The sequence below is a fragment of the Pelodiscus sinensis genome, chromosome 6 (genome assembly GCF_049634645.1).
Source record: "Pelodiscus sinensis isolate JC-2024 chromosome 6, ASM4963464v1, whole genome shotgun sequence".
NCBI lineage: Eukaryota > Metazoa > Chordata > Testudines > Trionychidae > Pelodiscus > Pelodiscus sinensis.
The window spans coordinates 110,486,828-110,513,647 of record NC_134716.1 but is presented as its reverse complement, the minus strand read 5'-3'; the positions used below and the strand labels follow the sequence as shown (position 1 = coordinate 110,513,647).

At 41.4% G+C, this 26,820-nt stretch overlaps 1 protein-coding gene across 1 annotated transcript in view; it reads right to left on the bottom strand.

The window, feature by feature from the left end:
* The window catches only part of ATP8B1 (ATPase phospholipid transporting 8B1), a 128,138-nt gene that overhangs the window by 32,476 nt on the left and 68,842 nt on the right, over nt 1-26,820 (bottom strand). Inside the window, exons 2-13 of the mRNA XM_006116564.4 lie at nt 22,184-22,386; nt 18,131-18,228; nt 15,761-15,874; nt 13,751-13,849; nt 13,601-13,662; nt 12,753-12,825; nt 12,575-12,645; nt 7,698-7,780; nt 4,267-4,425; nt 3,868-3,956; nt 1,306-1,496; nt 238-446 (exon numbers count right to left, since the gene is read on the bottom strand). Of these exons, the coding sequence (XP_006116626.1) occupies nt 238-446; nt 1,306-1,496; nt 3,868-3,956; nt 4,267-4,425; nt 7,698-7,780; nt 12,575-12,645; nt 12,753-12,825; nt 13,601-13,662; nt 13,751-13,849; nt 15,761-15,874; nt 18,131-18,228; nt 22,184-22,364 (1,429 nt within the window). The 5' untranslated portion in view covers nt 22,365-22,386. The remainder of the gene's footprint in view (nt 1-237; nt 447-1,305; nt 1,497-3,867; nt 3,957-4,266; nt 4,426-7,697; nt 7,781-12,574; nt 12,646-12,752; nt 12,826-13,600; nt 13,663-13,750; nt 13,850-15,760; nt 15,875-18,130; nt 18,229-22,183; nt 22,387-26,820) is intronic.

Below are 26,820 nucleotides of genomic sequence, written 5' to 3'. Positions count from 1 at the left end.
CTCATGTTTCTCTCTCAAAGCTGGATCTCTGTTCTTGTAGAAGCAAAAGATACCATACCAGTTATATTTTGGGGGTTGAGAATGTCAGAATCCCCATAGCGGGTATACTTGTGTCATTAAAATGCATTCACAAAAGGTACTTATTAGAGTGGAAACTCAATAGTGTTCACTGCAGTTAAGATTGAAAAACAGTTTCCAGTAGAGGCATAAGAGTTAGCCATAATGACCCAAACTTACCATATGTTTGTCCATTTATGCAGCATTTTTTGAATGTCATGATGTTCTGTGTAAGTGTTCCCGTCTTATCTGAAAAGATGTAGTGGATTTGTCCAAGCTGTTCATTCAAAGTGGTAGTTCGGGCTTTAGCAGCTATATCCTTCTCAGGGTAATACATTTGCAGATCCCAGTTTATAAAATAACTTTGGCCCAAACGAATCACTTCAACACTAATTGAGTAAGACACAACAAGATCTTACTGTTAGCAGGTTGCTATTCATTAAAGTGCAAAGACATTATATAGGTCTATTGAGTTCTGAAGCAGTTTTCAAGGACACCAGTAAATCAAGTAACCCATATTAGCTGAGGTGTTAAATGTTTAGAAATTAGAGAAGCTCATTTATTTTCACTCAATCAATGCACAGGCTACTTAAAACAATCAATGACCGTGGACAGCTCAGTTTAACAACACAGGACAAGTAAGATAAGAGACCCCAAATTGTGCATGTGAAAGGTGACTCCATATTACCATAACTGGAGGAAAAGCTATATTCAGAAGTGAGATTTAAATATGAAGTAGAAAACATTTGGAGAGTCAAAACTCAATGTTCTCCTGTCTAAAACATGAGATGTGAGCCAGTTCTCTCTCTCAAAAAGGCTGAACTTAAAATATATGAAAAATTTCAACACCACTCCTAATCCTGTAAGCAGCTTCTTCTATACAGTTTCACACAGAAACAGCTACACACAGAAGTGAATACCTTCAGGATCTGGCCTATTGCTCAACAGTCTTTGAATATTGGAGTAAAGATTTTTCATGTTGCAAATTTACAACCATACAGTATTTTAATTTACTAGAGGCCAAGTGTTTTTAGCATTAGTTCTGCAATTTCTATTCAAGAATTTTACACTGTAGTTACACACAGTAAAGCTCACCTTTCTTTGCAAATACCAATAAGAGGAAATAACAAAACACATTTTCCTTTCAGGAAGAGGGGGATTGGAGGAAGCCTCATCAAATGGCAATACAGTTAATTTACTCCATATCCACCACATGTTCAACTTTAAAAAACAAAGAGATTCAGTTACCTCACATAGAGAGAAATGGGAACCATGGTGTTAAGAACAATGATATAGCCCCAAAAATTAAGGAAGCCACGGTATGGAGGGCTGTAGTCTTTACCATCATAGAGATACCAAGATGTATTGCCAATTTGCTGCTCCCAATAAGTGTGTCCAATAGCAAGGCCAGCTGACAGGAGGATCAGTAGAATAAAGATCTAGAACATAAAAAAGTTTTCAAGATCTTTCTTTCTAAGTCAACGGCCTCATTTGATAGGCTGGATTCCTAACATTGACCTCTATGAAGAATCACATTAAACATTCTTAGATAGGTCCAGATTAAGACATGCTGAGGCCCTAAGCTATGAGAAGTGTAAGAGGTCCCAAAGTATTATTTTAAAAAGGAGTATTACTCTAACAGAAAGGACAATGAAAATAGAAATAATAAATGTTTTATATTTGCATAAGTACTGGTACATAGGCGAGGATGCAACTACAAACTTGTAATTTTTTTGTATTTAGAGGCCCTTCAAAATTTGAGGCCCTAAACTGTAGCTTACTTAGCTTGTGCATAAATCCAGCACTGTTCTTAGTAGTTAAGAGAAAAAAACCTCATCAACTAGGGTAACCAACCCTTCCCTTGAAAGTTCTGTTTTTTAAAAAAGGACATTGGCCAACATGTTAATTTTTACAAAGACATCGCATCTTACCTGTGTTATAACATATAAAAGATTTGCCTCAAACAGACCTGCATTTGAACTGAAATAAGTTTTTAAAGTCTAATTTTCACATTTTACTATATGTAAATAGCTTAATTGATGCATTTTAATTCTATTTGGAAATGAGGCATGCAACATTGAAGTGCTCAGAGCCTAGTTTGTTTTAGTTAAAGCCTAATTTAGCCCATTAACAATGCAGGTGAACGTTTATTTTTAAAATAAAAAAATCAACATTTGTTTAAAATATTCAATGAAAGTTTGTGTATTCACTTTATAATTGTTTTCTTTTATAATATACTGTTCTGACAGACAGAACCCATCAATCACAGGAAGCCCACTAACTTCATTGAGTGTCTAACCCCCAAACACGATCCATCTATGATGTGAACGTGCAGGGTTAGTGACTAAATTTGGGTCTAAATAGACTTCATAGAATACTAGGACTGGAAGGGACCTCGAGAGGTCATCGAGTCCAGTCCCCTGCCCTCATGGCAGGATCCAGTACTGTCTAGACCATCTCTGATAGATATTTATCTAACCTATCCTTAAATATCTCCAGAAATCGAGATTCCACAACCTCCCTAGGCAATTTATTCGTGTTTAACCACCCCGACAGTTAGGAACTTTTTCCTAATGTCCAACCTAAACCTCCGTTGCTGCAGTTTGAGCCCTTTGCTTCTTGTTCTATCCTCAGAGGCCAGGAAGAACAATTTTTCTCCCTCCTCCTTGTGACACCCTTTTAGATACCTTAAAACCGCTATCATGTCCCCTCTCAATCTTCTCTTTTCCAAACTAAACAAGCCCAATACTTTCAGTCTTCCTTCATGGGTCATGTTCTCTAGACCTTTAATCATTCTTGTTGCTCTTCTCTGGACCTTCTCCAATTTCTCCACATCTTTCTTGAAATGTGGCACCCAGAACCGGACACAATACTCCAAATGAGGCCTAATCAGTGCAGAGTAGAGCGGAAGAATGACTTCTCGTGTCTTGCTCACAACACACTGTTAATGCATCCTAGAATCATGTTTGCTTTTTTTGCAACAGCGTCACACTGTTGACTCATTTAGCTTGTGGTCCACTATAACCCCTAAATACCTTTCTGCTGTACTCTTTCCTAGACAGTCGCTTCCCATTCTGTATGTATGAAATTGATTGTTCCTTCCTAAGTGGAGCACTTTGCATTTCTTTTTTTTAAACTTCATCCTGTTTACCTCAGACCATTTCTCCAATTTGTCCAAATCATTTTGAATTATGACCCTATCCTCCAAGGCAGTTGCAACTCCTCCCAGTCTTGATATCATCTGCAAACTTAATAAACATACCCTCTATGCCAATATCTAAATAGTTGATGAAGATATTGAACAGAACCAGTCCCTAAACAGACCCCTGCGGAACCCCACTTGTTATCCCTTTCCAGCAGGATTCTGAATCGTTAATAGCTACTCTCTGAGAATGGTTATCTAGCCAGTTATGCACCCACCCTATAGTAGCCCCATCTAAATTGTATTTTCCTAGTTTATTTATAAGAATATCATGCAAATCCGTATCAAATGCCTTACTAAAGTCTAGGTATACTACATCCTAAGCAAGACTCGTTATCCTATTAAAGAAAGCTATCAGATTGGTTTGACAGGATTTATTCTTTACAAATCCATGCTGGCTGTTCCCTATCACCTTATTATCTTCCAAGTATTTGCAGATGATTTCCTTAATTACTTGCTCCATTATCTTTCCTGGCACAGAAGTTAAACTAATTTCATGTTTCTCTATGCATAATGATTATTAAAGCTAGGCGCATCAGGACAACATTCACAAGTATACCATCGGAACCCCAAAAATGTAATAGAAAAATAAAAATCAAATCTGTTACCGTGTAAACCATGTAGTTCATCAGAGAGTCAATTTTAGTCCTTTTAAATCTGGTTTTTCCACTGTTTTTCATAATTTTTGTGTCTGCTCCTTTAAAAAAAAAAACAGAAAAGACATCAGGTGTGAATATCATTTTCTAAAAAAACCACTAGATCTTGTAAGCGTCTGATTCTGCCTTGTGCAGAGAGCTGTCAAGTCAGGATTCTGAAAAGGAATCCATGGGAACTGAAGATTCTGCACCCATTACCCTGAGGTCTTCAGGAATCAATTGTTCACACAAAAGCTTCAATTGAAGTTATAATAAATTCCTATGCTGGACAGTTATGGGATGTGGCTTTTACCTTTCACAGAGCGACTTTGATATACTTAATTCAAATACTTTAGTTTTTTAGATAAATACCTGCAAATATGACCAATCCATGGCAGAAGTCAGTATTCCTGGTTTTACAGCCACGCAACAAAATTTTATCAGCATCCAATGAATAACTCATGCCTCTCCAGAATAATGTTCCTGTAAATTTATCTAGTCGATTATTGGGTTCTTCACATTCAACAACACCTAATAATAATATTAAAGTTAAAAAAGGTAAATGTTTAATAAGAGTTGAGATGTTATAAAATATTATACAGAAATTTACTTTAATCCTTTTACAGGAGCAGCACTGGATTCTGCTACAAAAATTACAGTACAAGTTCTTAATGAAATATTAGTTTGAAAATCTTAGTGCACAGATACTCTATACTATTTTATTAAAAGTGTTGAATATGGGGAATCTGTTGGTATTTTGCTTTAATTTCCTCTGCAGACTACAAATACACAGTACGCTGCAGAACTCTTTATATGCTACCATTGGTATATTATATTTGGCCCTCTTAAGCAAACTTCCAGCCAATATCTTACTTACAAAGAATGAAAGTGGCCAACATGGAAGAGGAAGGTAGGTCTCTCTCATATTGGATCACTTAAACCCTAGACTGAGCCCCCCCCCCCGGGTGTGCCAAGATGCTCCCCCCGCATCCCCAGGCACCTGGCATAGCTGTCAGCTCCCCTGACTGTAGCACTTTAATGAAGATTCTCCACGCCAACAGGAAAGAACTGTAATTATGATAATAGGAAGAGCATAGTCTAGGTTGGTAAAACTATATTGCTCAGATTTAGTGCAGATTTCTTTTTTACACCCGGGCAATGTTGTTATACTGATTGTGTAAATCAGACCAAGCTTTTGTACAGCAGCAAAAGGCAACATAGAACAGACTGTTTAGCACAAACAGTTAGCATATATTACAAGGTGGCCCATGAAAAGGTTGGCATATTGGAGAGCTATCCTGATACCCATCGCTGTTCCCATCATTGGGGCATAGTGTTTGTTGGTCAATGTAAAATTGTTATGTGTGAGGATGAAATGGAGGATTTGACAATGTGTTTGGGGTAGATATTTTTTTGTCATGTCTTCAGAGACATTAATAAATAACTCTACTGTGATTGGTGCCATGCATTACGTGCTAACTACGTATGCTAAACAATCTTGTTCCACGTTGCATTTTGTGGTGAAATTGGGAGTACCTTTTCCAGACATGAAGAGGAGCTCATGTGGTTTGTAACCTTGTCTCTCTGTCCAACACAAGTTGGCCTAAAGATTATATTAACTCACTCTCATCTTGTCTCACTAATATCTTGGGACTCACATGACTACAATTACAATGAATGTATTTTAGCTTGTCTGTTTTTTGAACTTTGTTATTTTTACTGCTACTGAGTAAGTTACATTTAGTCACTTGGTATTCATATAGTATTTCTGCTTCTGTCTGAAAAGGAAATTCAAATAATCTTGAAAGTTTGGATTCCAATATGTTTATGAACACATAAAAATTTGTCTCTCGAAAAGTAAGTGAACAAAAAATATTAGTGATTGAATCTGAACTTTAGTCAGATGGTGAGAATTTTTACTACTTTTTACCCCCTATTTACTGTAAAATCTACAGGCAGTCCCCGACTTACGCGGATCCGACTTATGTCGGATCCGCACTTACGAACGGGGCTTTTCTCGCCCCGGAGCTCATGGGCGGCGGGTCGCCACCCGTGTCCTCCGGGGCGAGAATAGCTTCTCCCGGTCTCCCTGGTCTGCTGGGGGGGGGGGTCCAGCAAAGCCGCTGGACCCCCCCAGCAGACCAGGGACACCCGAGCAAAGCCGCCGCCTGGGCGGCTTTGCTCCTGTCCCCCTGGTCTGCTGGGGGGAGTCCAACGCCCCCTCCCCCCCAGCAGACCAGGCTTTTGTTGCGGGACGCCTCGGGTAGAGCAGCTGGGGTGCTGCCGGGTTGGTCCTGTGGGAACCTACCAGGCAGCGCCCCAGCTGTTCTGTCCCAGGCTCCAGATTCAGCAGCTGTTGAAACTGATCAGGCTGTTTCCAGGAAGCTGGGGGCAGAGCAACTCTGCCTCCGGCTTCCTGTAGTCAGCCCCTGGTCAGTTTCAGTGGCAGCAGCTGAATCTGGAGCCAGTTCCGACTTACATACAAATTCAACCTAAGAACACACCTATAGTCCCTATCTTGTACGTAACCCGGGGACTGCCTGTATTTGAAACTTTTTTCTTTGTGGCATTGTAAAGCACAAGATTGCTAGAGAATCTTACTAAAAGAAATACAGGTCTTTCTCAGGTCCCCATCAAAAGAGAATGTGAAATTTGAAAAATAATATAGCGTTTTGTGTTTGCACGTTAAAATTATGTTTAATTTTAAGAGGAATAGACTCTACTCTACAGGATCCCAATATGAAACATTTTCTTTTTCACAAAAAACCCCACCAAAAAACAAAAACAAACAAACAAACAAACAAACAGGAAATGTTAGTTTAGGATTTTCTTCCTCTCCAGTTATCAACGTCACAGAATGTCCATGATACAAAATCGCGTCTTTCAGGTTGTACTGCTGAGCAAAACACTATTTCCAGTCAATCCAGTTACTTGTACTGCGTACAGAACTATATATGCCAGTGGTAGGGAACCTAAAAGCTGGGGGCTGCATGCAGCACCCTGCTTGACTACATCCCTGCGGGGCTGGAGCACACAGAATCTACCAGGCTGGCCCCCCCTAGGCTCTGGTGTGTGAGGAGAATGTGAGGAGTGTATTTCTCCTTCTCAGTCGGGCCACAACAGTGAGGGTTTGGTTTCTTGGTTCTGATTTTTTTCACCCCATTTCTCATTGCGTGTAGCCGGCCTCCCTCCCCCTGCAATGATTTTTCGAGCAAAGAAAAAAAAGAAAAAAGGAACACAGGATAATAAGTACGGATACTCCTCCCCCCCCCCCCCCCGCAGCTACTCCCTCCCGCCCCCGCCCTGACGCGTCCAGAGCAGCGATCGCTCACTCCCAGCCACTTCCCCCACCCCGGCTAGGCTTCTGAAGCACCCAGAGCTGCGATCGCAGTCCCGCCTCCCAGCTGGGACTCCCAGGCTGGGAGACTGTGATTGCGCAGAAGCCTGGCGGGGGTAGGGGGAGTGGTTGGGACTCCCAGCCACTCTCCCTGCACCCGCCAGGCTACTGTGCAATAATAGGCTTCTAGCGCTGATCGTGGCCCCGCCTTTCAGCCACTCCCCCCACCCACGCCAGGCTTCCGTCCAGTGCGCAGCCGGAAAAATCAGAGAATACCGGACATTGCATGTGTCCAGTATTTTCTGATTATTTTTTTTTACCGGACAGAGAGTGCAAATACCGGACACCTGGCAATTCTACCCTGGACATACACTGACATACACAAAACTAAAGCTCAGTCTGGTTGTTGTAAGTTATTCAGGCAACATTTGAACAACTATAATGAAAATAAAGTGTTTGCACAAACCATCAAATTCTGCCATTGCACTTTCTTCTTGGAGATATCTATCTGTTATCTCAGGTGACATTTTGAACTTCAAGTTAGTTTCACTAGAAGAAAAAAAAAAAGCATGTTACCAAAACCTGAAAAAAAAGGAGGAAAATTTAAAGCAACACGAACACATGCACACACACACCTAGCCAGTTGTATCGACCAGTGATGCCCAGGTACCAGGAATTCCTGGTCTGGAGGCCCCGCTCCACCCAAGTTCAGGGCCAGATCTCTCCCCTGATCCCACCTGTCGTCCCTGTTCATTCCCCACCCCGCAGTGCATCCTCCAGCACTGCATGCTGCTCCAGGGCGATTTAAAACTGCCTGGGGGCCTCTGCTACCACCACTGGCAGTGCAGAAGAACTAGAGCAGCTGCCAACATGTCCCTGTGGCCCCTGGATTGGAGGTGAGGCATTTCTGTGAGCTGCTCCAAGGACTCAAGAGCAGCACATGGAGACACACACAACTCTGCCCAGGGGCTTAAGTGCCAGCTGCCACACAGAGTGAGAAGCTGGAAGTCACTCTATCCCTGTTGCGCTGCTGCTGGTGGTGGTGGCGGCAGTTACCCTCCTTCCCCCTCAGGCCTTTGTAAATTGCTCCAGGGAAGCAGCAGGTGTTGGGAGATGCAGGAGACCGGCAGGCAGGGCTGGGGAATGCAATGGGGAGCATGCGGGAGCAGTAGGTGGGGAGTAGAGACTGCACCCTGCACACAATCCCCACACCCCATTCCTCTGTCCCAGCCCAGGCAACTAAACACCCTCCCCCCACAGAGTCTTAGCCACATGGGAAGGGGGAATGAGTTTGAATAGGAAAGGGGTGCAGGCTCTGGGCATTCTGAGCACCACAAAAATTTCTGCAGCTATGCCACCCCTACACACACAGCTATTATCTGCATACCCACTTTGAGAAAATGGTAAAATAGCACGTTTGCAAACATTACAAAAATGCATTTGAAATTCCCAATTCTAACAAGAAATCTTGCTCATTTTTCTCCGTAATGTATATATGGATTGACTCCTGTTCACTGTAAATAAGGAAATGTGAGCCAAGAATCTCTCAATGCCAACTGGTAAGGGGGTGCAGTGTGACTACAGTACTCTTCTGAATCTGATATGTACTTTCTAATTCAAAGAATGTCACTCAGGGTCTCAAAGGAAAGCCAGTGTTGCTCTAATAGCACTGTGAAATCTATGTACAAGCACTGTATAAGGAGTCAGTACAGGTTGGACCTCCCTGGTCCGGCACTCTCAGGACCGGATTGGTCCCAGATGAGGGATTTTTCCAGACCAGGGGAGGTCATTTCAGGCCCCCTGCTGCCTGCCTTCCCCCTACAGGCTTCCTAGCTCCCACTGCAGCCCAGCTGAGCCATGCGCTGGCTCCCCCACCCCTCACCCCAAAGCCCAACTGAGCCAAAGGCTGGCTCCCAGGCCCTGACCTCCCTGCAGCATGCTGGGACACTGATCCTGGAACATCTGAGGTCACGCCTGACCACGGATGTTGCTGGACCAGAGAATCCCGGATTTTAGAGATGCAACCTGTACATATAATTAGAATATATCCCCAACCTCTATATGAAGGTTCTGATCACCAGCAAAGGTGAAAAATAGGTTTTCTATCAGTCAGGAGATGTTTATCTGTATTTTTACAGATAGATTGAGAACTGTCTGGTTCATGAAGGCTCTCCATGATCACTCTGAATGGAATGGAATGAAAAAAAAAAAAAAAAAAAAAAAAAGGATTGTGAGGACTTCAGAGAGAAACTAACAGGAAGAGAAAAGCAGCTGATGGGAGGAAACCTACCTGGAAGTTTATAACAAAGGCTTGCCTGAGTGTATTCAGGGGAGTTGCCTAGGTACCCTTCACTGAGGAAGCAAAATCACTATCCTTTTACTTCATGAAAAAGGAGTCTCAACCACGCTGAGCCAAAAACATTTAGCTGAGAACTTTGGGTGAGATAAACTTCTTTGGGCAAGAGAGAGTAAATTACTGCTAATCTGAGTTTCTAGAAAGCACATTAAGATTGCTTTATAGGTCCCCATATGTTTCCAGTATTCTTATTAACTATCATTCAGGGGTGAATGTAACTTAAATTTTTCAAAGGTACTATCATATCGCATCCCACAACGGGGGGCGCTCAGGGCAAAGAGTTGGGGGGGGGCGGGCGGGTTGTTTGCAATATACCAGTACCTGTAAAACAATGTAAGTGTGGAGTGGAGTGGAGTGGAGTGGAGTGGAGGGGGCTCCAGTGTTACCTACCAGCCCTGTGCTTTTGGGAGCCAGGGAGTGACATTCATGGAAAACCATCACCCCCCCTTCCCCTTAGGCCTCTGCTAGAATCAAAAAGACAAAGCAATGAAAAGGCCGGGGAAGACACACCTAAACTGCTTCAGACAAGCGTGATACAATTAAGGAAACACCCCAGCCTCATTTGCATTAAAGATGGAACAGAGGGACATCTCATTAGCATACAGAATGGAGAGCAGCTCTTCCAAGGCAAGAACTGCAGTGAACTATGGGATACCAAAAGCAGAGAAGCACTGCCTGATGGGAAATCCCTGCTCCAGATGCTAATGAACCTAGGCCTGCTCACACCCAAATTAGTCATTATCAGACCAATTCTAGTAACGATCCTATTGACATCGAAAATACTGAAACTGCCTAGTTGCATTGTGTTCAAGGAACATCACCCATAACCAGGGGTGATCAGTCTCTACTGTCTCTCCTCTTTCTCTTTGAACTATCCCTATAAAAAGTCTATCTTTGCCCCAAGAAAAACTGTTCTGATACCTGGACTTAAACTGCATCAGTTCCATCGAGACTTCTTCATCTCCTGTCTGATCGTGCTGGGGGCTCTGTCCTGCTTGTCTCCTGCCCTCTGGCCCCCCGGCTACCATCATCATCTGGGAACCCCGATCAGTGCAAGCTCCGTGGAGTGGTGAGGTGTCTCTCTCTCTCTTTCTCTCTCTCATCAACTATCTCTCTAAGCATAGCCTCCTGACCCTGCCCAGTGTAAACTGTTATATGGTTACCTAATGTTTGTAATCAGTTTCAATTTAGATTTAATATTGTAATTGTTAGATTTAATATTGTAACTTTTTGATATCTATTCACTACTCAGAAATAAATCACTTTCATTGTTAAGATGGTTGCTTCTCTCTCTTTCCTTCTCTTTTGCTCACTCTTCCTTAAGGGGTGTTGTTTTGGCTTCCCCATTCGCTCTGCAACAGCGCTTCTTGTACCCAAGCAAAAGATCCATGTAGTGCCCAAAATCCTGTGGGGTTTGCTCATCATGTGGTTTACCAGTGAATGACTGTGGTGTGAAAGTGGGGATAGGGGGTGCTGAACCTGGGGGCTTATGAGGATGGCAGCTTAAAGTGCTGTTTAATCCAGCCCACAGAGTCCAAAGGCACATGAGGGTGCAGTGTGGCATTGCTGTGAAACCCAGCCAGCTGAGTCCAGTGACATATGAGGGGGTCAGCTTGTGAGTGCTGAGTACCCATTCCTCTCAGACGTGCTCTGATTAGTGGGAGTGAGTGTCTGTATGTGTTGCCAAGGTGGTAAGAACCCTATCCTGAGGAACCTAGTTCCTGCAGGAGAGCTCCAGTGGGAGGGGGAATTGGCAGCAGGGAGAATTCAGCTCCATATGAGAGCACAAGTAAGCACCAACCGCACACTGATAGAGTTGTTAACCTTCCCCCAGTCCCATAAGGGTAACCCTGATAAATGAGTATACCCCAGAGTATTGGGCAAATCTGGTAACACCGGGCAGGGGATTGGGTGTGTGCGTGTTGGGGCTCAGAGCAGGGAGAGGGAATGGAAGGAGTCAGGATTGGGAGAGTAAGGAGGGGCTCAGGGCAGGGTGTTGGGATGTGTGTGGAGGGGTGCAGGGAAAGGGGTTGGGGAGGGGGAAATCAGGGCAGGGGGTTGGAGTGTATGTGGAAGAAGGATCTCAGGGGGCAAGGGCACCATTCAGAGCGGGAGGAGGGTGTGAGATTGGGGGAAGGGGAAGGCTGAAGCCTCCCTCCACCCCACCCTTAAGATTGCTGCCAGGATGCTACTTGCTTTTCTTGCCCTTCCTGTCACTCTCTGGGAGTGAGAACAAAGTGCAGCAAGTAGTAATTGTAATTTGTACATTTCCATTTTTAGACGTTCCCTGTGTGTTTCTTTTTCCATTACATTTAACAAAGTCAGTGCAGATGTAACTTTCCACAGTATTTTGCCTATGGCTGCTCAGCTCTTAACTGTTTTGATTGAGGGAAAGGGGGGATGGAGAACAGAATATTCTGCCAAACAATAAAGATAGCGGTGTGGACATAACTGCTCAAAGCCAATGCTTTCCTGATGCAGTAGTCAGGCTAGAGAAAGCTGTTGTAAATGAAGTAAAACCTAAAGTTAAACAACAACTGACAAAATTATGAGCTCTAATGAAGACGAGAAACACACACTCTGACTGCAATGTCTTGTAAACCAAATGGACTCTATATATGATTTTATAGTTTTAATGCAGGGAATAAACATGTGGCCCTCAAGATCAACAGCAGCTGTATGGTTAAGTCAATTACTAGACAAAACTTTACTCTGTGATATGTCACTAGAGAGCCATATTAGGCCGAGTCCGGGTTACTTGGACTTCATAAAGTCATTTATATTAGAAAGAGTACAAATTAAGGTATTTATGAAACAGTAATGACAAAATTCCTACAAATGAATTACTCTAAATTTGCCTGATCTAATAACCAGGGCATATAAAGAATTTCATTACTTTGGAATAATATTTCTGCAACGCACATTTCTGACCTTTCATCATAAACACCAAAAATGACATGTAAGAAATCCCATAAAAAGAGCCTTACCCATCTAGTTCAGCTGTCTCTACATAACAAAGGCTGTTTGGTTCCGAGCTGGACAGCAGCAGAATATCAGCCTAATCAAAACAATACACTGAATAAATGAGAGCCAAACAATATTGTTCCAGAGACAAACTCCATACAAACAAGGAATTTATTTTTTTAAATAAGGCTGTTTGCTTACAGGAACAAAGGCATTTTTCTTCAGACGAATTACATCTCCAACTTGAATATCTTTCCATTTTGCAGTTTTGAACCTAAGTATAAAATATTTTTAAAAATTAGTATTAATTTAGGATAGACATAAGCTATATATCATTTTGAAGTAAACAACATCTTCCATAGCAGACTTCCACAGTGTTAGAGCAGAAGAGCCTTATATCTCAACAGAGAAACATTCCTTATTCAAACAGTTTCTGACGACACAGGTCTGGTCTACACTAAAAGGAAGACAGTTGCTGCTGTGACTGATCTTGCAGCTATGTATTTAGTGAGTTTAGTTAAGACTCAATAAATTGAACTCAGAGGGCATCCCCACTGGTATCCAGTACTTTTGTGAGGTAGGAAAACCAACGGGAATGTTTGTTCCCATCGGAATCCTACTGTGAGGAGACCACAAAGCTCAGTTTCAGGTAAGCTAACTCCAGCTACAAATTCTACATTACTCGAGTTGTGCACCGTAAGCTTAGCTGCTTGGTCTAGAGTAAACCTGGCCTGAAATCATTAAAAACTACAACACAGATAGGCTTCATTCTTTAAACACAACTGAATATTTTTACCTCTTTCACCAAAACGCACACTTTGCACAGATTCAATGTGTTTTTTGGTTTTATGTGACTGTTCTTTCAAACCACAAGAGATTGGATGTAGGCAATTAACTTTAATTGTTAATAGGAGTTACACATGCAGGTAGATAAACAGTGCAGAACTGCAATTTAAATGTACAATATAATCTACAATTTAAACTTTGCAGGAGTAATCAGTAACCAGTGAAAACATTACTTTCAAAGTTAAGCAAAAACTTTACAATACCTTCCATCCCTAATAACATCACATGTTCGGTTATTAATCTCATTATCCATTCTATGCCGAGCCTTAAGGGGACAGGAAAAAGAAATATGTTTACTTTTACCTATGTAAGTAACTGATCATTAATTTTAACATTAAGAAAATATTTCTTACAATATCATCCACTAGATCTTTGATTGCAGTTACACCAAGCACCAGCAGTAAAGGCACTAGAGTTGTATACCAGGATAAAGTGGTTATCTGAGGAATTGTCTGTGAACGTAAACAAAAATCAGAGAACAACTTGGTGAGTCACTTTAGCAGCCAACAGATCATCAAGCCTGACCTCCTGTACATCCAACACTACCCAACCAAAATTAGACTGAAATATTATAGCCCTCAAAGAAGCTACAGCTTGAACCTCTGTAAATCTGAACTCTCTGGTCCTGAAACATCCAATATAGCCAGACCAGAGAGTCCTGGTGGAGGGTTTGTGGCTGGACTTCCTGCAGCTGGGCTGCCAGGCATGACCCAGCAGGGCTGCCCGTAGCTGGTGAGCAACAGCAGCACTGCCTGGCACACCCCAGCAAAGCTGCCCAGCAGAACCAGGAGCCCAGCATGCGTCAACAGAGCAGCTCGGTGCACTGGGAGCTGCGTTGCCTGGCCTAGCAGGTAAGATGGACTGGCAGCACAGCAAGGCCAGGCCAGGCCAGGTTGTGAGCGTGCCGGACCAGGGAGGTCCAACCTGTACATTATTTTGTGCCAGTCAGAGAATATGAGGGACTAAGGTGCATCCCTGCCTGTGCCCCTGAAATGGCAGGGAAATGATTAAGTGATCATCCTGGCAAGCACCCGCACGTTGCCTAGGAAGAAGAAAAGTATGCAAAGGCACTGTCAATCTGACCCGGGGAAAAATTCCTCCCTCATCCTACGTATGGTGATCAGTTGGATTAGGAGTGGGCAATAAGTGGCCTGGACATGGTTCACTGTTCCCAGCCAATAGGAGCTGTGGGAAGTGACGTGGATCAAGACACCATTTCCTACAGTTTCCATTGGTAGGGAAGGTGATCCGTGGCTGGGAGAGGGCTGCGAGTGGCTGTACCAGCAGATGCACAGGTAAATAAAGTGTCCAGCAGCTCACCAAAGGCTAACTGGTGAACTGTGTCCAGCCTCAGGCTGCTTACTGCCGAGTTAGACATTAGGCATGTGTGCAAGAGCTGGCCAGCCAGCACCTAAAGCCACTACAAAATGATCTAAAAGCAATAAAATCAGTAAAACTCTAAAAAACTAACTATAGGCAACTTTTTTTGTGTGCAAGTATGTTACTGGCAAGTCGATATGGAGCTCTCTCACACAGACTATTTGACGGTGAAAAGGAACTGAGACACAGCCTGTCTGTCCTGCCATTCATTACCTCAGATGAATCCATGAGACAAGGCAGGGTTCATGCGTGGACCCAGACAAAATTCTCTGGCTCGAAACACAGAGTGCATATACATAAACTCTCAGTGGACTAAAATAGGGACCATCATCGGAAGAAGAATGCAAGTTATCCAATTCCTTGATTTGAGCACATGAAGTTCTTCAAAAGGTGTGTTCTTCAGTCAGGTTAGTTAACTCAGGTTAAAACAACAGTGAAGACACAGCAAATCTTAACGTATGTTTGCAGCTTGATATAAAGTCTCTAAGGTATCCAGGGATTGAGTGTTGGCTTTTAACACAAGCTTGCTATATTGCCATTCGTTCAGTACTTTTTTGACCTGAGTTAGCTCTGTGAATTAAGAATAAACTTTTTTTTGGCAATGAAGAGATAACCTATGAGCTCCAGTCATGGACTGGAACCACACTATGCTAGGCACAGTCCAGACATCAAACAAAAAAGATGCCTCCTACCCCAAAGAGCTCACACTCTAAGTAAATAGTTGTATTCTAAGAGGGGTGTACACAGCATACATTTAAACAAGCATACATTTAAGCTAAAATGATTAACACAAAGTGTAAGACTCCAAGTTCATATAAAATGTGCTGAATTTTAAAAATAATTAGTCTGGAGTTGTTTATGAAGTCCACATTAGTCTCATGATAGCAATGTCACAAAAAGTACTAATATTCAGCTGCACTGCAGAGTAATTCAACTTATATTAATTTTATCATAATTATCTTTATTGTGTAATCACATCTTACCTGTAAAATAAGAAGAACCAGGAAATAGAAGTTGGCCACTCTTTTAAATTGTTCTAACAAATTCAATGGTAAAAAGGTAATCGGATTGTACTTGTAGGTCTTAATTGCATTCCCCTGTTAAGAAAAAAATTAAAAATAAATCAGTCTAAATAGCAATATACTAATGGATACTTCTTCAATCCAATTTGCATTTCATGTAAAATGTTTTACTTTATGGAATGCCTCTCCACAGATGGCATGTAAGTTAAGTGTATTATGCACACCAGTTTAACAAGGGTCACTGCCTTGGTTAAATCAGCCAAAATGACTGCTGGCTTTAACGTTCTTTTCCTTTTGTTGTTTCCAACTTCGACTAGCAATGGCTGAAAATGATTGTCTGGAGCACTGTGTAAATCAAGGGATTGGAAACAGGATACTGACTTTTTACCTCAAGGCAACTCCTTCTAACTGAACCTATGTCAGTAGCGATTGAAAAATCATTCTTATCTGATGGCTGTTCTATGGACTAATTACTAGCAGAAGAGCAGGAGAAAGGACTAGAACTAAATAGATAACCTATTAGGAACTAGCAATTCTAAATTATTTGGTCTTTCTCCAGGACACCAGAACAACGGATATCGTTACAGGCAGTCTCAACTGAGACCAGACATACACATTTCTCAAGTGTAAGATATCCTCATAAAAGCAGGTTTTTTTATACTAGAATATCTACACTGACAAAGCTCTCCTAATGTGAATGTGATAAAATCATGCTTTTGCCAACGAAACTTATTCCAATCCAAGCCCTATCCTCACTCTCCAAAATAGTATAAAAGCAGTTTTGCCTAACTCTTGGAGTATTTTATAATGAATTAACAAATGTTCCTCCTGCTAAAAAAGCTACACCAATCCTAATCTATAAAGCAAAGTCTTGGCCATTAAATGGCATCTACACGATAGGGCTGCAGCTATATCAGGTCAGGAATTGTGTCTTTTCAAAACCCTGACCAACATAGTTGTGTCAACAAAAATGTATAGCTGAGACTTGTCCCAAGGAACTATAAAGGTTTGGAAATAGGCACGATACTGATCACTCATCCAAAAAGGCTGTCCCTTTCGAGCAGGACTGAGTTACAAAGCACAAAGCAGGAGGGGAAGCAATACCTATGTTTTGAGAATGTGTACTGACTACACATCCAGCACTTTTAACAGATACTCATCTCTAACTTGAATTAGCTAAAAAGATGAACCAGACTCTGCAATGTTGTGATCAGAAGAGAGATAATGAAGAATGGCATCTTTCACTCTACACATCTCTTTCTTCTGGGTATTCATATTACACTTGGCTGCTTTTCTCACAAAAATAGTTTACAACTTTTCACTTTAGTTAGCAAGGCAGAGACAAGCACCTTGTTAGGTGACAAGTAGATTCTTACACTGAAACAATCATTAGGATCAGTAAGAAGGATTCTGACTCCAAAATCTTTATTACTGATGTTCATGTATATGAAATAATTTTTTTTTCAGATACTGGCAGAGGGTGCAGGGATCACAATTAAAAAAAACATTTTATTTGTAAAATAAACAAATTATGCCATGAAAGTAATCAAGGCTGGCCAGTGTGAAGTCTCCTGATACCACTATTTGTTATGTAAAACCTGAACTACACACAAGCACTACTACTTGATTAATTTATTTTAAAATAATCCTACTGGTTTTTGGAAATGTATATTTTAAACACAATTTTTAAATAAAATTATTTATACATCCCTAACATGGAATCTTCTCATTGTTGACTCTAAACCAAACCATTGTACTTAAGCATGTGGCGATAATCATTTATTTTGAAAATGCACCAAATTCTGACTTGACCAGGATGCTGTCTGCCTAAAGGTAATTTTTTTTAAAAAAAATTACACATTATTTGATTCAAATGTTAGTGATAGCCATATCACTAACATTTGATGCATGCAGCCTTGGGATTCAGGAAATCAAAATTCTAAACTGCTTTTTGCTCATTAGTGTATACAGCAATTTAGTGCATGAGAAGCCAGTTATGAATCTGTAGCACACAAGCTAGCCATGCACTAACTGACAATACAGACCCTGAGATGGTGAAGTGTACATTCCATAGTGCACTTTGATATAGATTCACCTGGCTTGCCACACAGCAAATCACCATGTGGACAAGCCCTTCATCAAATCACTCTCTGCCTCAATTAATCTGTTCAGGAAACCGGGATGATATTACTTACCCACCTAGTAGACTGGAGAGGTATAATAGTACATGTACACTGTTTAATTCTTGCAACATTTTATCATGAATTAACAAGTTTTCCTCCTGACAAAAAAATCTACCTCAACCATTATATATAAAGGAAGATGGCTTACGGCATATTTGCTTTTCTTGATGCATAAAAATGTTGTTTTCTTAAACTGGGGTTGTTCATGGAAGTTTCGATCATTTGCCTTAACTTGCCAGCTGCAATCTGGGAAGGGAGAAAAATAAAAAAGGGAGTGCCACACACATGCCAAAATGAATCACAATACCTGATTGCTCCAACAATGGGGAAACAAGTCTGCAGATTTAAAGTTCACCCCGTCTCTCCTCTGATATCTTTTAAGGCAATTTGCAATGTTAAAAAAAAAATCAAGCAGAGATTCCAAACCCTTGTTTATTTCTGTATTATTGATAAACAAGGCCTCAAAGGATTTCATTAAAAAGTCTTCTGTATAAGCAACTAACTGAACTCTAAGCTACTTTAGGAGACAACATCTCTGGTACATGGAGAGTTAAGAATGTTATATGAAAAAATGCTTGAAATTAAACAACTGAGAGAAATGATTTTTTGTTTGCTTTTGCTCCACCCATCTAATTCCACTACTTAATGAACAAAGAAAGGGTGTGTTTCCACTCTTGCCTTTTGAATGAATGGGAAAAGCCATAGTGCACCTCTAGGACCACCCAAGAAATCCTCTAGCAATTCTAGGCAAACCAGACTTGACACCCCAAAAATATTTCTAAGATTAAAAAAAACAAGCAAAATCTAAAAGTTTACCCATCTCTGACCATCTGTCTAGATCTTAGAGAAGAGCACATCACAGTTTCATTAAAAATCCTACACAGTTCATCATGGAAGTCCAACTCTCAGCTAGTTCTAATTCTGTGGAATTGCTCACAATAACCGAAATTTTAGAGCAATAAAAGTTCATTTTCCACAACGAAGAAATATTCCATCTGCTGATGAGGTGCCCTGTGTCCAGCAAAAAATTGTCAAAAAATTTAAAAAAGGAAATCCAAGGAGCTTTGTATATGTCAAAGTGGCAGTATGCTATCTTTTTATAGGCCTGGACACTATGGTGTGCCTGAGATGCCCAGACCGGAAGAAAAACTGTAGTTCAGTAGCTTTTCTCTTTCACCAACAGAAGTTGGTCCAACAAAATACAAACTCATCCACTTTGTCTCTGGGATGCAGATGTAAATTTACAACTGGTCAAGTAGTTCCTCTGAGAAGGGAATTGGCTGAGTTATGTGCACCACCAATACCTCATACAGATGCTCCTTGTCTTCCCTCCATGCTGCCTGTGCATTCTCACCTATATACTCCCTGCCCCATTGTGTCATTTTGTCCCTTTCCCTTGTTCAACTGCCTCATTCTTCCCCTTATTTGCCCAATCCAGTTTTTGCACACCCAGTACATTCTACACCCTCATGTTATGTTTATTCACATTCTAACCCTTTTCCTCAACTATTATCCAGTTTCCACTCCTGCCCTCAGGCCCATATTGTTGGTACTACTATTTACTTCACTCCCACACCTAAAAACCCAGTCATTTAGGCCCTGTGCACACTGGAGAATAAACTCTGCTTAACTTGTCTGACAGGTTTTTTTTTTTAACTGATTTTCACATAAATTTGCCTTCCCACTGAGAGTGAGGCTACGCCACTTCCGAACACTGCATTAGACCAGTTTTCTAGATTCTTCACCTCGTCTGTCTCCCTCTACACATAGTCCCACAGGCTAGACCACAGCATCTCTGATCAAGATCATTCTTGCTCTAATTATTCTTCATGTTACATGTGTGAGCTGACACAACAAGGATGCTGAACTATACCCACTAGTACTGGGAATCCCACAAGCAGGGGTATGGTACAGTGACTTAACTGAACCACCCCCACACTATCAGGGAATCCCAGCAGGATGGCCCCAGAGGATGGGGAATATATGCTTTTTAAAAGCAGTTTTCTAGTCAATAGTGAGCCATGTTACAACCTGCCTTACCTGTTTAAAATAGAGAAAAGATTGGAGATAACTGCAGGATATATATACACACCAGCTTCCAGTCTGTTGTCTTAATCCTTTTTTCTCATTAACTACTGTTAATCATTATAGCACATACTGAGAAAGAATTATAACAAGAGCACTGGCAATGTATGAGCACCTTATGTTTCTGCCATTTAGCAAAGGATTGGATGTTTTTACTAAGAGATCTGCTCTTGAAATTAGTTTGGAGAAGTTCTGTGGCCTGTATTATACAGGGAGGTCAAACTAGCTGATCATAATGATCCCTTCTGGCCTCAGAATCTATAAATCTATAAACCTTACTATTAGAAAACTGAGGTTCTAAAATAGATGGTCTCACTGAACAGCCAAAACAGCTGCAAAAAAAGTAAGTGCCAGGTGACCCGTTTATGAGATGCTTGTCCCCTCACATGATTAAAGTGCTGTCCTCAATAGTAATGTGGTGTTTATATATGCGCTTTTATGAAGCAGATCCATTGACAATTGCATGTACATGGACCCTAATGATAACCTAGATTGATGCAAATGCTGGAACCCTATGGATGACTGCACAATGTGCAGAATTCTGAATTAATAAGTGAGTGAAATTTGGCTGAGGGGAAAGACATTTTCCAGACTACTTGGAAGGGTTCTTATTTAACACTTCACTAAGGAAGAGAAGAGAAAACCTGTTGCTGTTCATTAAATATTCAACTTTTACGAAAACTCAACAAATCTTCTCTTTATGGAAAAATCAATAAGGATGGGATTTCTATAGCATTATCCGACAACAGGCAACCACTGGACTAATCTAGTTCTAGTCTTTGCACAGATTCTGCAAGTAATGCAAGTAAAGCAGAGAGAGTTGACTTTTTTATCCAGAGCCATGGAAACAAAGATAAACGTAGATTATCACTGCATCTGTAAACAGACACACTTGTACCTTGTGGAATTTCCAGTCAGACTGAAACATCTGAAGACAAACTCAAGAAGCACATACTTCCCATTGATCATGAAATTACATTAGCTTTGAAGCTTAATTATTAAATGCTTGAATTAGTTACCAACATTGCTCACCATGTCATTGCGGAATGACAAACTAAAGATAGCCATCAAAGTCTCATTTCCAGTGCTGCTAGAAATAGCGTCCGTATACCGACATTCCATCAAAAACTGCTGCTAGAATATATTCTAGTAGCAAAAGTGGCACAAGAGTGCTGATTTATGGTTTTGTCTCTAGAGGCCACAAAGAGAAGCATAAAATCCACCAAGGAGATTACTCGAATAAAAATATTTTTGAACTGCTATTTTTAGTTTAAGTGTCCAGCTGCCAATGACAACTTGTTTTATTTAGAAAACAGTTTAGCTCTTGAAACTCCAAGAATGTGCAACTCTCATTTACACTGGTAAACATTAACATCAGGATCTACACGCTTTGTTTGCTTCCATTATGTATAAATTATTTAATGAATAGAAATGATTCAGAAGTAACTTGCTTAGTGAAAAAAATGTTTGAAATGCTTCTGTTTATTTTCTCTAGTCATAATAGCATGAGAAATCAGACACTAGCAATTCAACTTGACAATTTTTGTGCCATTCTCCCAGTATGACAGGTACTGGTTTATTTCATGTATTATTTAAAATTGTGAGGGCACCCAAAATGTGCCAGATACTTTCCAAAGAGCAATCCCTCTTCTTAGGGCACCTGATGTCAGCATCCCCCATAGAAGTTTATCAAAGTGACATTTCTGTGCTAACTCAGAAATAAATTTAAACAAAATAACTAGAAAACAAGTAGAAGGCTAGAAATATGTCTGCATAAAGGTTCAGGAGTAATAGTCCAACAACCTGTGAACATTTCTAAATAAAAAGCCTGGATCTGCTCAAACTCCTATTTGATAATGGTGTGAAGTCACTTCACTGGGCCCAAATAGCTATAGTGGGATCTGATTTTGTTTGTAGGTGACAGTGGATTGACTTTGTAGTTGACATTGGTTAACAGCATTTTCTATTAATCTATGTAGCTCTGTCCAGGGAGAAAGTTTTAAGTTCATTCTTAAATTCAGCAATCTATGCATATCTGGTACTCTTAACAATCCTCTGAACCTTTATATTTCAATAGTAACTAGTTATTTTGGTACAATTGCTGTCATACTATTACCTTTCTTAACTGTTTCTCTGCTTTCCTCGGCCTCTCTGTTGATTCGGTTTTGCTCTGGTTCAACTGGAGGCAGCTGACTCTCCAGTTCATCTTCTGTTTCATCATCACTGTAGGGCATCACCTCATCATTTGGCTGAGAGTCCTCCTCAAAGGTTGTCTCTGAATCCCTGTCCGAATGCATCCTGCCAGCAGTCTGCAGCTACCTGACAAAGGTAATTAATTGACAATTAATATAACAAAATCATTCTAAGATCTTCTAAGAACCCCTTAACCTGAGTTCAGACTCCAATTTCAAAGATAGTTCAGAGCTATGGAACAGGATTTCTAATCCAAGATCTTTAGCCTCTCCTTATGATCTTTCTGAAATTTCAACAGACTGATCTAATGGTAATTGTAAATGACATACTAATCCTTGATACACCCACAAATTCTAGCAAGAACTACAATATAGGTTGAACCTCTCTAATACGGCACCCTCAGGACCTGACTGTTGCTGACCCAGAACATTTGCCAGACCATGGGAGGTCAATATTATCTAGCATCATTACCAACACTTCCACACCTTACTGGGCTCTTACAAGACATTTAGGGGTAAATTAGAGCTAAACAACAGCACAGAACACTGAAAGCCAGGACTGGTGGCTGTAGACAAACTTTATTCGACTGTGGGAAACTGGCCACACCCATGATAAGTGACCATCCAGCTAGCTAAAATCATGCCGAACCATGGATGTTGCCAGACTGAAGAGGTTCAACCTGTAGTATTACTAAAGTTCAGGACCACAGAGGGATTTACATGCTGCACTTCAGGTCATCTTAAAAAGGAGAGAGAAAGAGGTAGAATTCAGATCCTTCTGCTTCAGAAGCACAGGCTCTTACCTAGAAGAGAGTTTTCATTAGCAGTGACTGGTATAGGCTCTGATAATGCCAGTTCCATCCATTAGCAACAGAACAATGGGAGAAGCTCTCACACAAGTAATTTCTTTTGATAAGCTTAAACGAACCTTTATTTGTCATGTCATGTGTGAAGTGTTTAATGATTTTTAGAAGATATTTGGAAATCACATTCTATTCTACTAAAAACACATTAACGACATTCATATTATTGCACTGTAAAATGTAGTATTCTGATAAAGTAATAAGAGTAATGTACTTAGAACTGATTACAAATACAAATTATTTAAATTGGAAGCTTATCCTAAGGACAATCGGTCTTAAAAAGCCTCAGCATTGAGCATGTTATTGAACCTACATACTCTCATAAGAAAAGCACTTAGCCTCTACACGAAAACACCCTTTAAAAATGTTTAACTTTCAACCTCCAAAAAGTAAAAACAAAAAACAGCCCACAGATTTGTGGTCTCTGTTTTCAGTAGAAAAGTTTATGCAAATGTGAGAAAAAAATTCCTTTCATAATATTCACTGATTTGGCCAGCTCTCAATTTTCACAATCCTGGACATGAGCAAGATTTCTAACAGTAAAGCGAAGTTACTCACCTTGGCGCAGTAACTGTCATTCTTCGAGATGTGTGACCCCGTGGGTGTGCCACTGTAGGTGCTGGGCTTGCCCCAGCGCCGCAGGATGGAGATGTTCAAAGCCGTACCCGATCAGACCGTGCATGTGCCGGGGGGGGAGGGAAGGAGCATCTTATGGTGATAGCGCTCTCCCGTGCTATGCGATACGGTCTTACCAAGTTCCTCGGACCCGCCTCAGGATCTGCAATAGACAGAAACAGACTCCGAGGCGGGGAGGCGGGTGGGTAGTGGAACACCCACGGGGACACACATCTCGAAGAATGACAGTTACTGCACCAAGGTGAGTAACTTCACTTTCTTCTTTGAGTGATGTCCCCGTGGGTGCTCCACTGTAGGTGACTGAGTACCCACGCATGGAAAGGAAGGTGGGATTTGGAGGCTATTATCTATTAATGGATGAAAGCTCAGCAGATGCTACGGAAGTATCCGGAAGCCATCTGCGCTGGATAGCATAGTGCTTGGCAAACATGTCGTGAGAAGCCCAAGTGGCTGCCCTACAAATATCAGGAAGAGGGACACCTTTCAGGAAAGCAGTGGAAGTCGCAGAGTGAGCTCTAGGGCACTGCGGAAGTGGCACATTTCGTACAGCATAACAGTGGGTTATGCAGGCAACAATAATGTTGGATATCCGTTGGGATGATAGAGGCTCTCCCTTAGAATGTTCAGTGAGAGAGACTAGTAACCTGTCTGTTTTCCTAATGGTTTTCATGCGTTCTATGTAAAAGGCTAGTGCTCTGCGCACGTCTAATGTGTGGAGAATTGCCTCACGTGATGATGCATGTGGTTTCAGGTAAAAAGCCGGTAGCACCACTAGCTCGTTAAGGTGGAAGTCCAAAGAGATCTTAGGGATGAAGGCTGGGTGATGTCTCAGGATCACACAGTCTCGGTTAAAAAGGGTGCATGGAGGTACTGCCATAAGAGCTGAAATCTCACTCACTCGTCACAGAGGTGATGGTGATGAGAAAGACCAATTTCATTGTGAGGGTGTGGAGAGGAATCGTAGCTAGAGGCTCAAAAGGTGGTGTGGTGAGAGTCCCAAGTATTAAGTCCAGACTCCACAAGGGAGAGGGAAAACGTGTAGGCAGGTTTAAGTTTATTAGACTCTTAAGAAATAGCTTAGTGACAGGGTGGGCAAATAACGATGCGACATCTATTGGGTGCCTAAAGACTGTCAATGCCACGAGATGGACTCTCAGAGATGCTAAGGACAATCCACTCTGTTTTAGGAGCATCATGTAGTCTAGAATAAAGTGGCTGGGAACTGTTTGAGGACCCATCCATATTGTGTTGAGAGCACCAGGAAGTGAATCATGTCCCGGTGCAAGGTAAGTAGATCGTGTGTTCTGTTTTCTACTATGGATGAGAATGTTCTTGACCTGGTCAGAGCAGAGAGGCTCAGAAGCATATAGCCAACTAGGTACCATGCTGAAAGGTGAAGGATATGCAGCTGCGGATGCAGGAGAGAGTCGTGATTCTGAGTGAGGAGGTTTGGGATTAATGGGAGGTGATATGGCCGATATAGGGCCAGTCGTAGGAGGAGTGGATATCAGTGTTCACGTGCCCACGCAGGTGTAGGAAAGATAGAAAACATGGCAAAAGACCAGATTGGCTTAACAAGGAGATCTTGCATGATCTCAAAATAAAAAAGGAGTCATATAAAAAATGGAAACTAGGACAACAAACAAAGGATGAATATAGGCAATCAACACGGGAATGCAGGGGCAAGATTAGAAAGGCAAAGGAACAAAATGAGATCAAACTAGCTACAGGCATAAAGGGAAACAAGAAGACCTTTTATAAATACATTAAAAGGAAGAGGAAGACCAAGGACAGGGTAGGCCCACTGCTTAGTGAGGAGGGAGAAGCAGTAACAGGGAACTTGGAAATGGCGGAGATGCTTAATGACTTCTTTGTTTCGGTCTTCACCGAGAAGTCTGGAGGTGTGCCTAACGTAGTGAATACAAGCAGAGAGAGGGTAAGTTTAGAAGATAGGATACACAAAGAACAAGTTAAAAATCACTTAGGAAAGTTAGATGTCAGCAAGTCACCAGGTCCTGATGAAATGCATCCCAGGATACTCAAGGAGCTGATAGAGGAGGTATCTGAGCCTTTAGCTATGATCTTTGAAAAATCATGGCAGACAGGGGAGATTCCAGAAGACTGGAAAAGGGCAAATATTGTGCCCATCTATAAAAAGGGGAATAAGAACAACCCAGGAAACTACAGCCCGGTCAGTTTAACGTCTGTCCCAGGGAAGATAATGGAGCAGGTAATTAAGGAAATCATATGCAAACCCTTGGAAGGTAATAAAGTGATAGGGAATAGCCAGCATGGGTTTGTGAAGAACAAGTCATGCCAAACTAATCTGATAGCTTTCTTTGATAAGATAACGAGCCTTGTAGATAAGGGAGAAGCGGTGGATGTCATATACCTAGACTTTAGTAAGGCATTTGATACGGTCTCACATGATATTCTTATTGATAAACTAGGCAAATATAACTTAGATAGGGCCACGATAAGGTGGGTGCATAATTGGCTGGATAACCGTAGTCAGAGAGTTGTTAACAGTTCTAAATCCTGCTGGAAAGGGATAACAAGTGGAGTTCCTCAAGGGTCTGTTTTGGGACCCGTACTGTTCAATGTCTTCATCAATGATGTAGATATTGGGATAGAGAGTACGCTTATTAAGTTTGCAGATGATACCAAACTGGGTGGGGTTGCGACTTCTTTGGAGGATAGGGACATAATTCAAAATGACCTTAGCAAGTTAGAGAAATGGTCAGAGGTAAACAGGATGAGGTTTAATAAAGAGAAATACAAAGTGCTCCACTTAGGAAGGAACAATCAGTTCCATACATACAAGATGGGAAGCGACTGTCTAGGAAGGAGCATGGCGGAAAGGGATCTAGGGGTCATAGTGGACCACAAGTTGAATATGAGTCAACAGTGTGATGCTGTTGCAAAAAAAGCAAATATGATTCTAGGTTGTATCAACAGGTGTGTTGTAAGCAAAACTCGTGAAGTCATTCTGCCACTCTCCTCTGCACTAGTTGGGCCTCAGCTGGAGTACTGTGTCCAGTTCTGGGCGCCACATTTCAAGA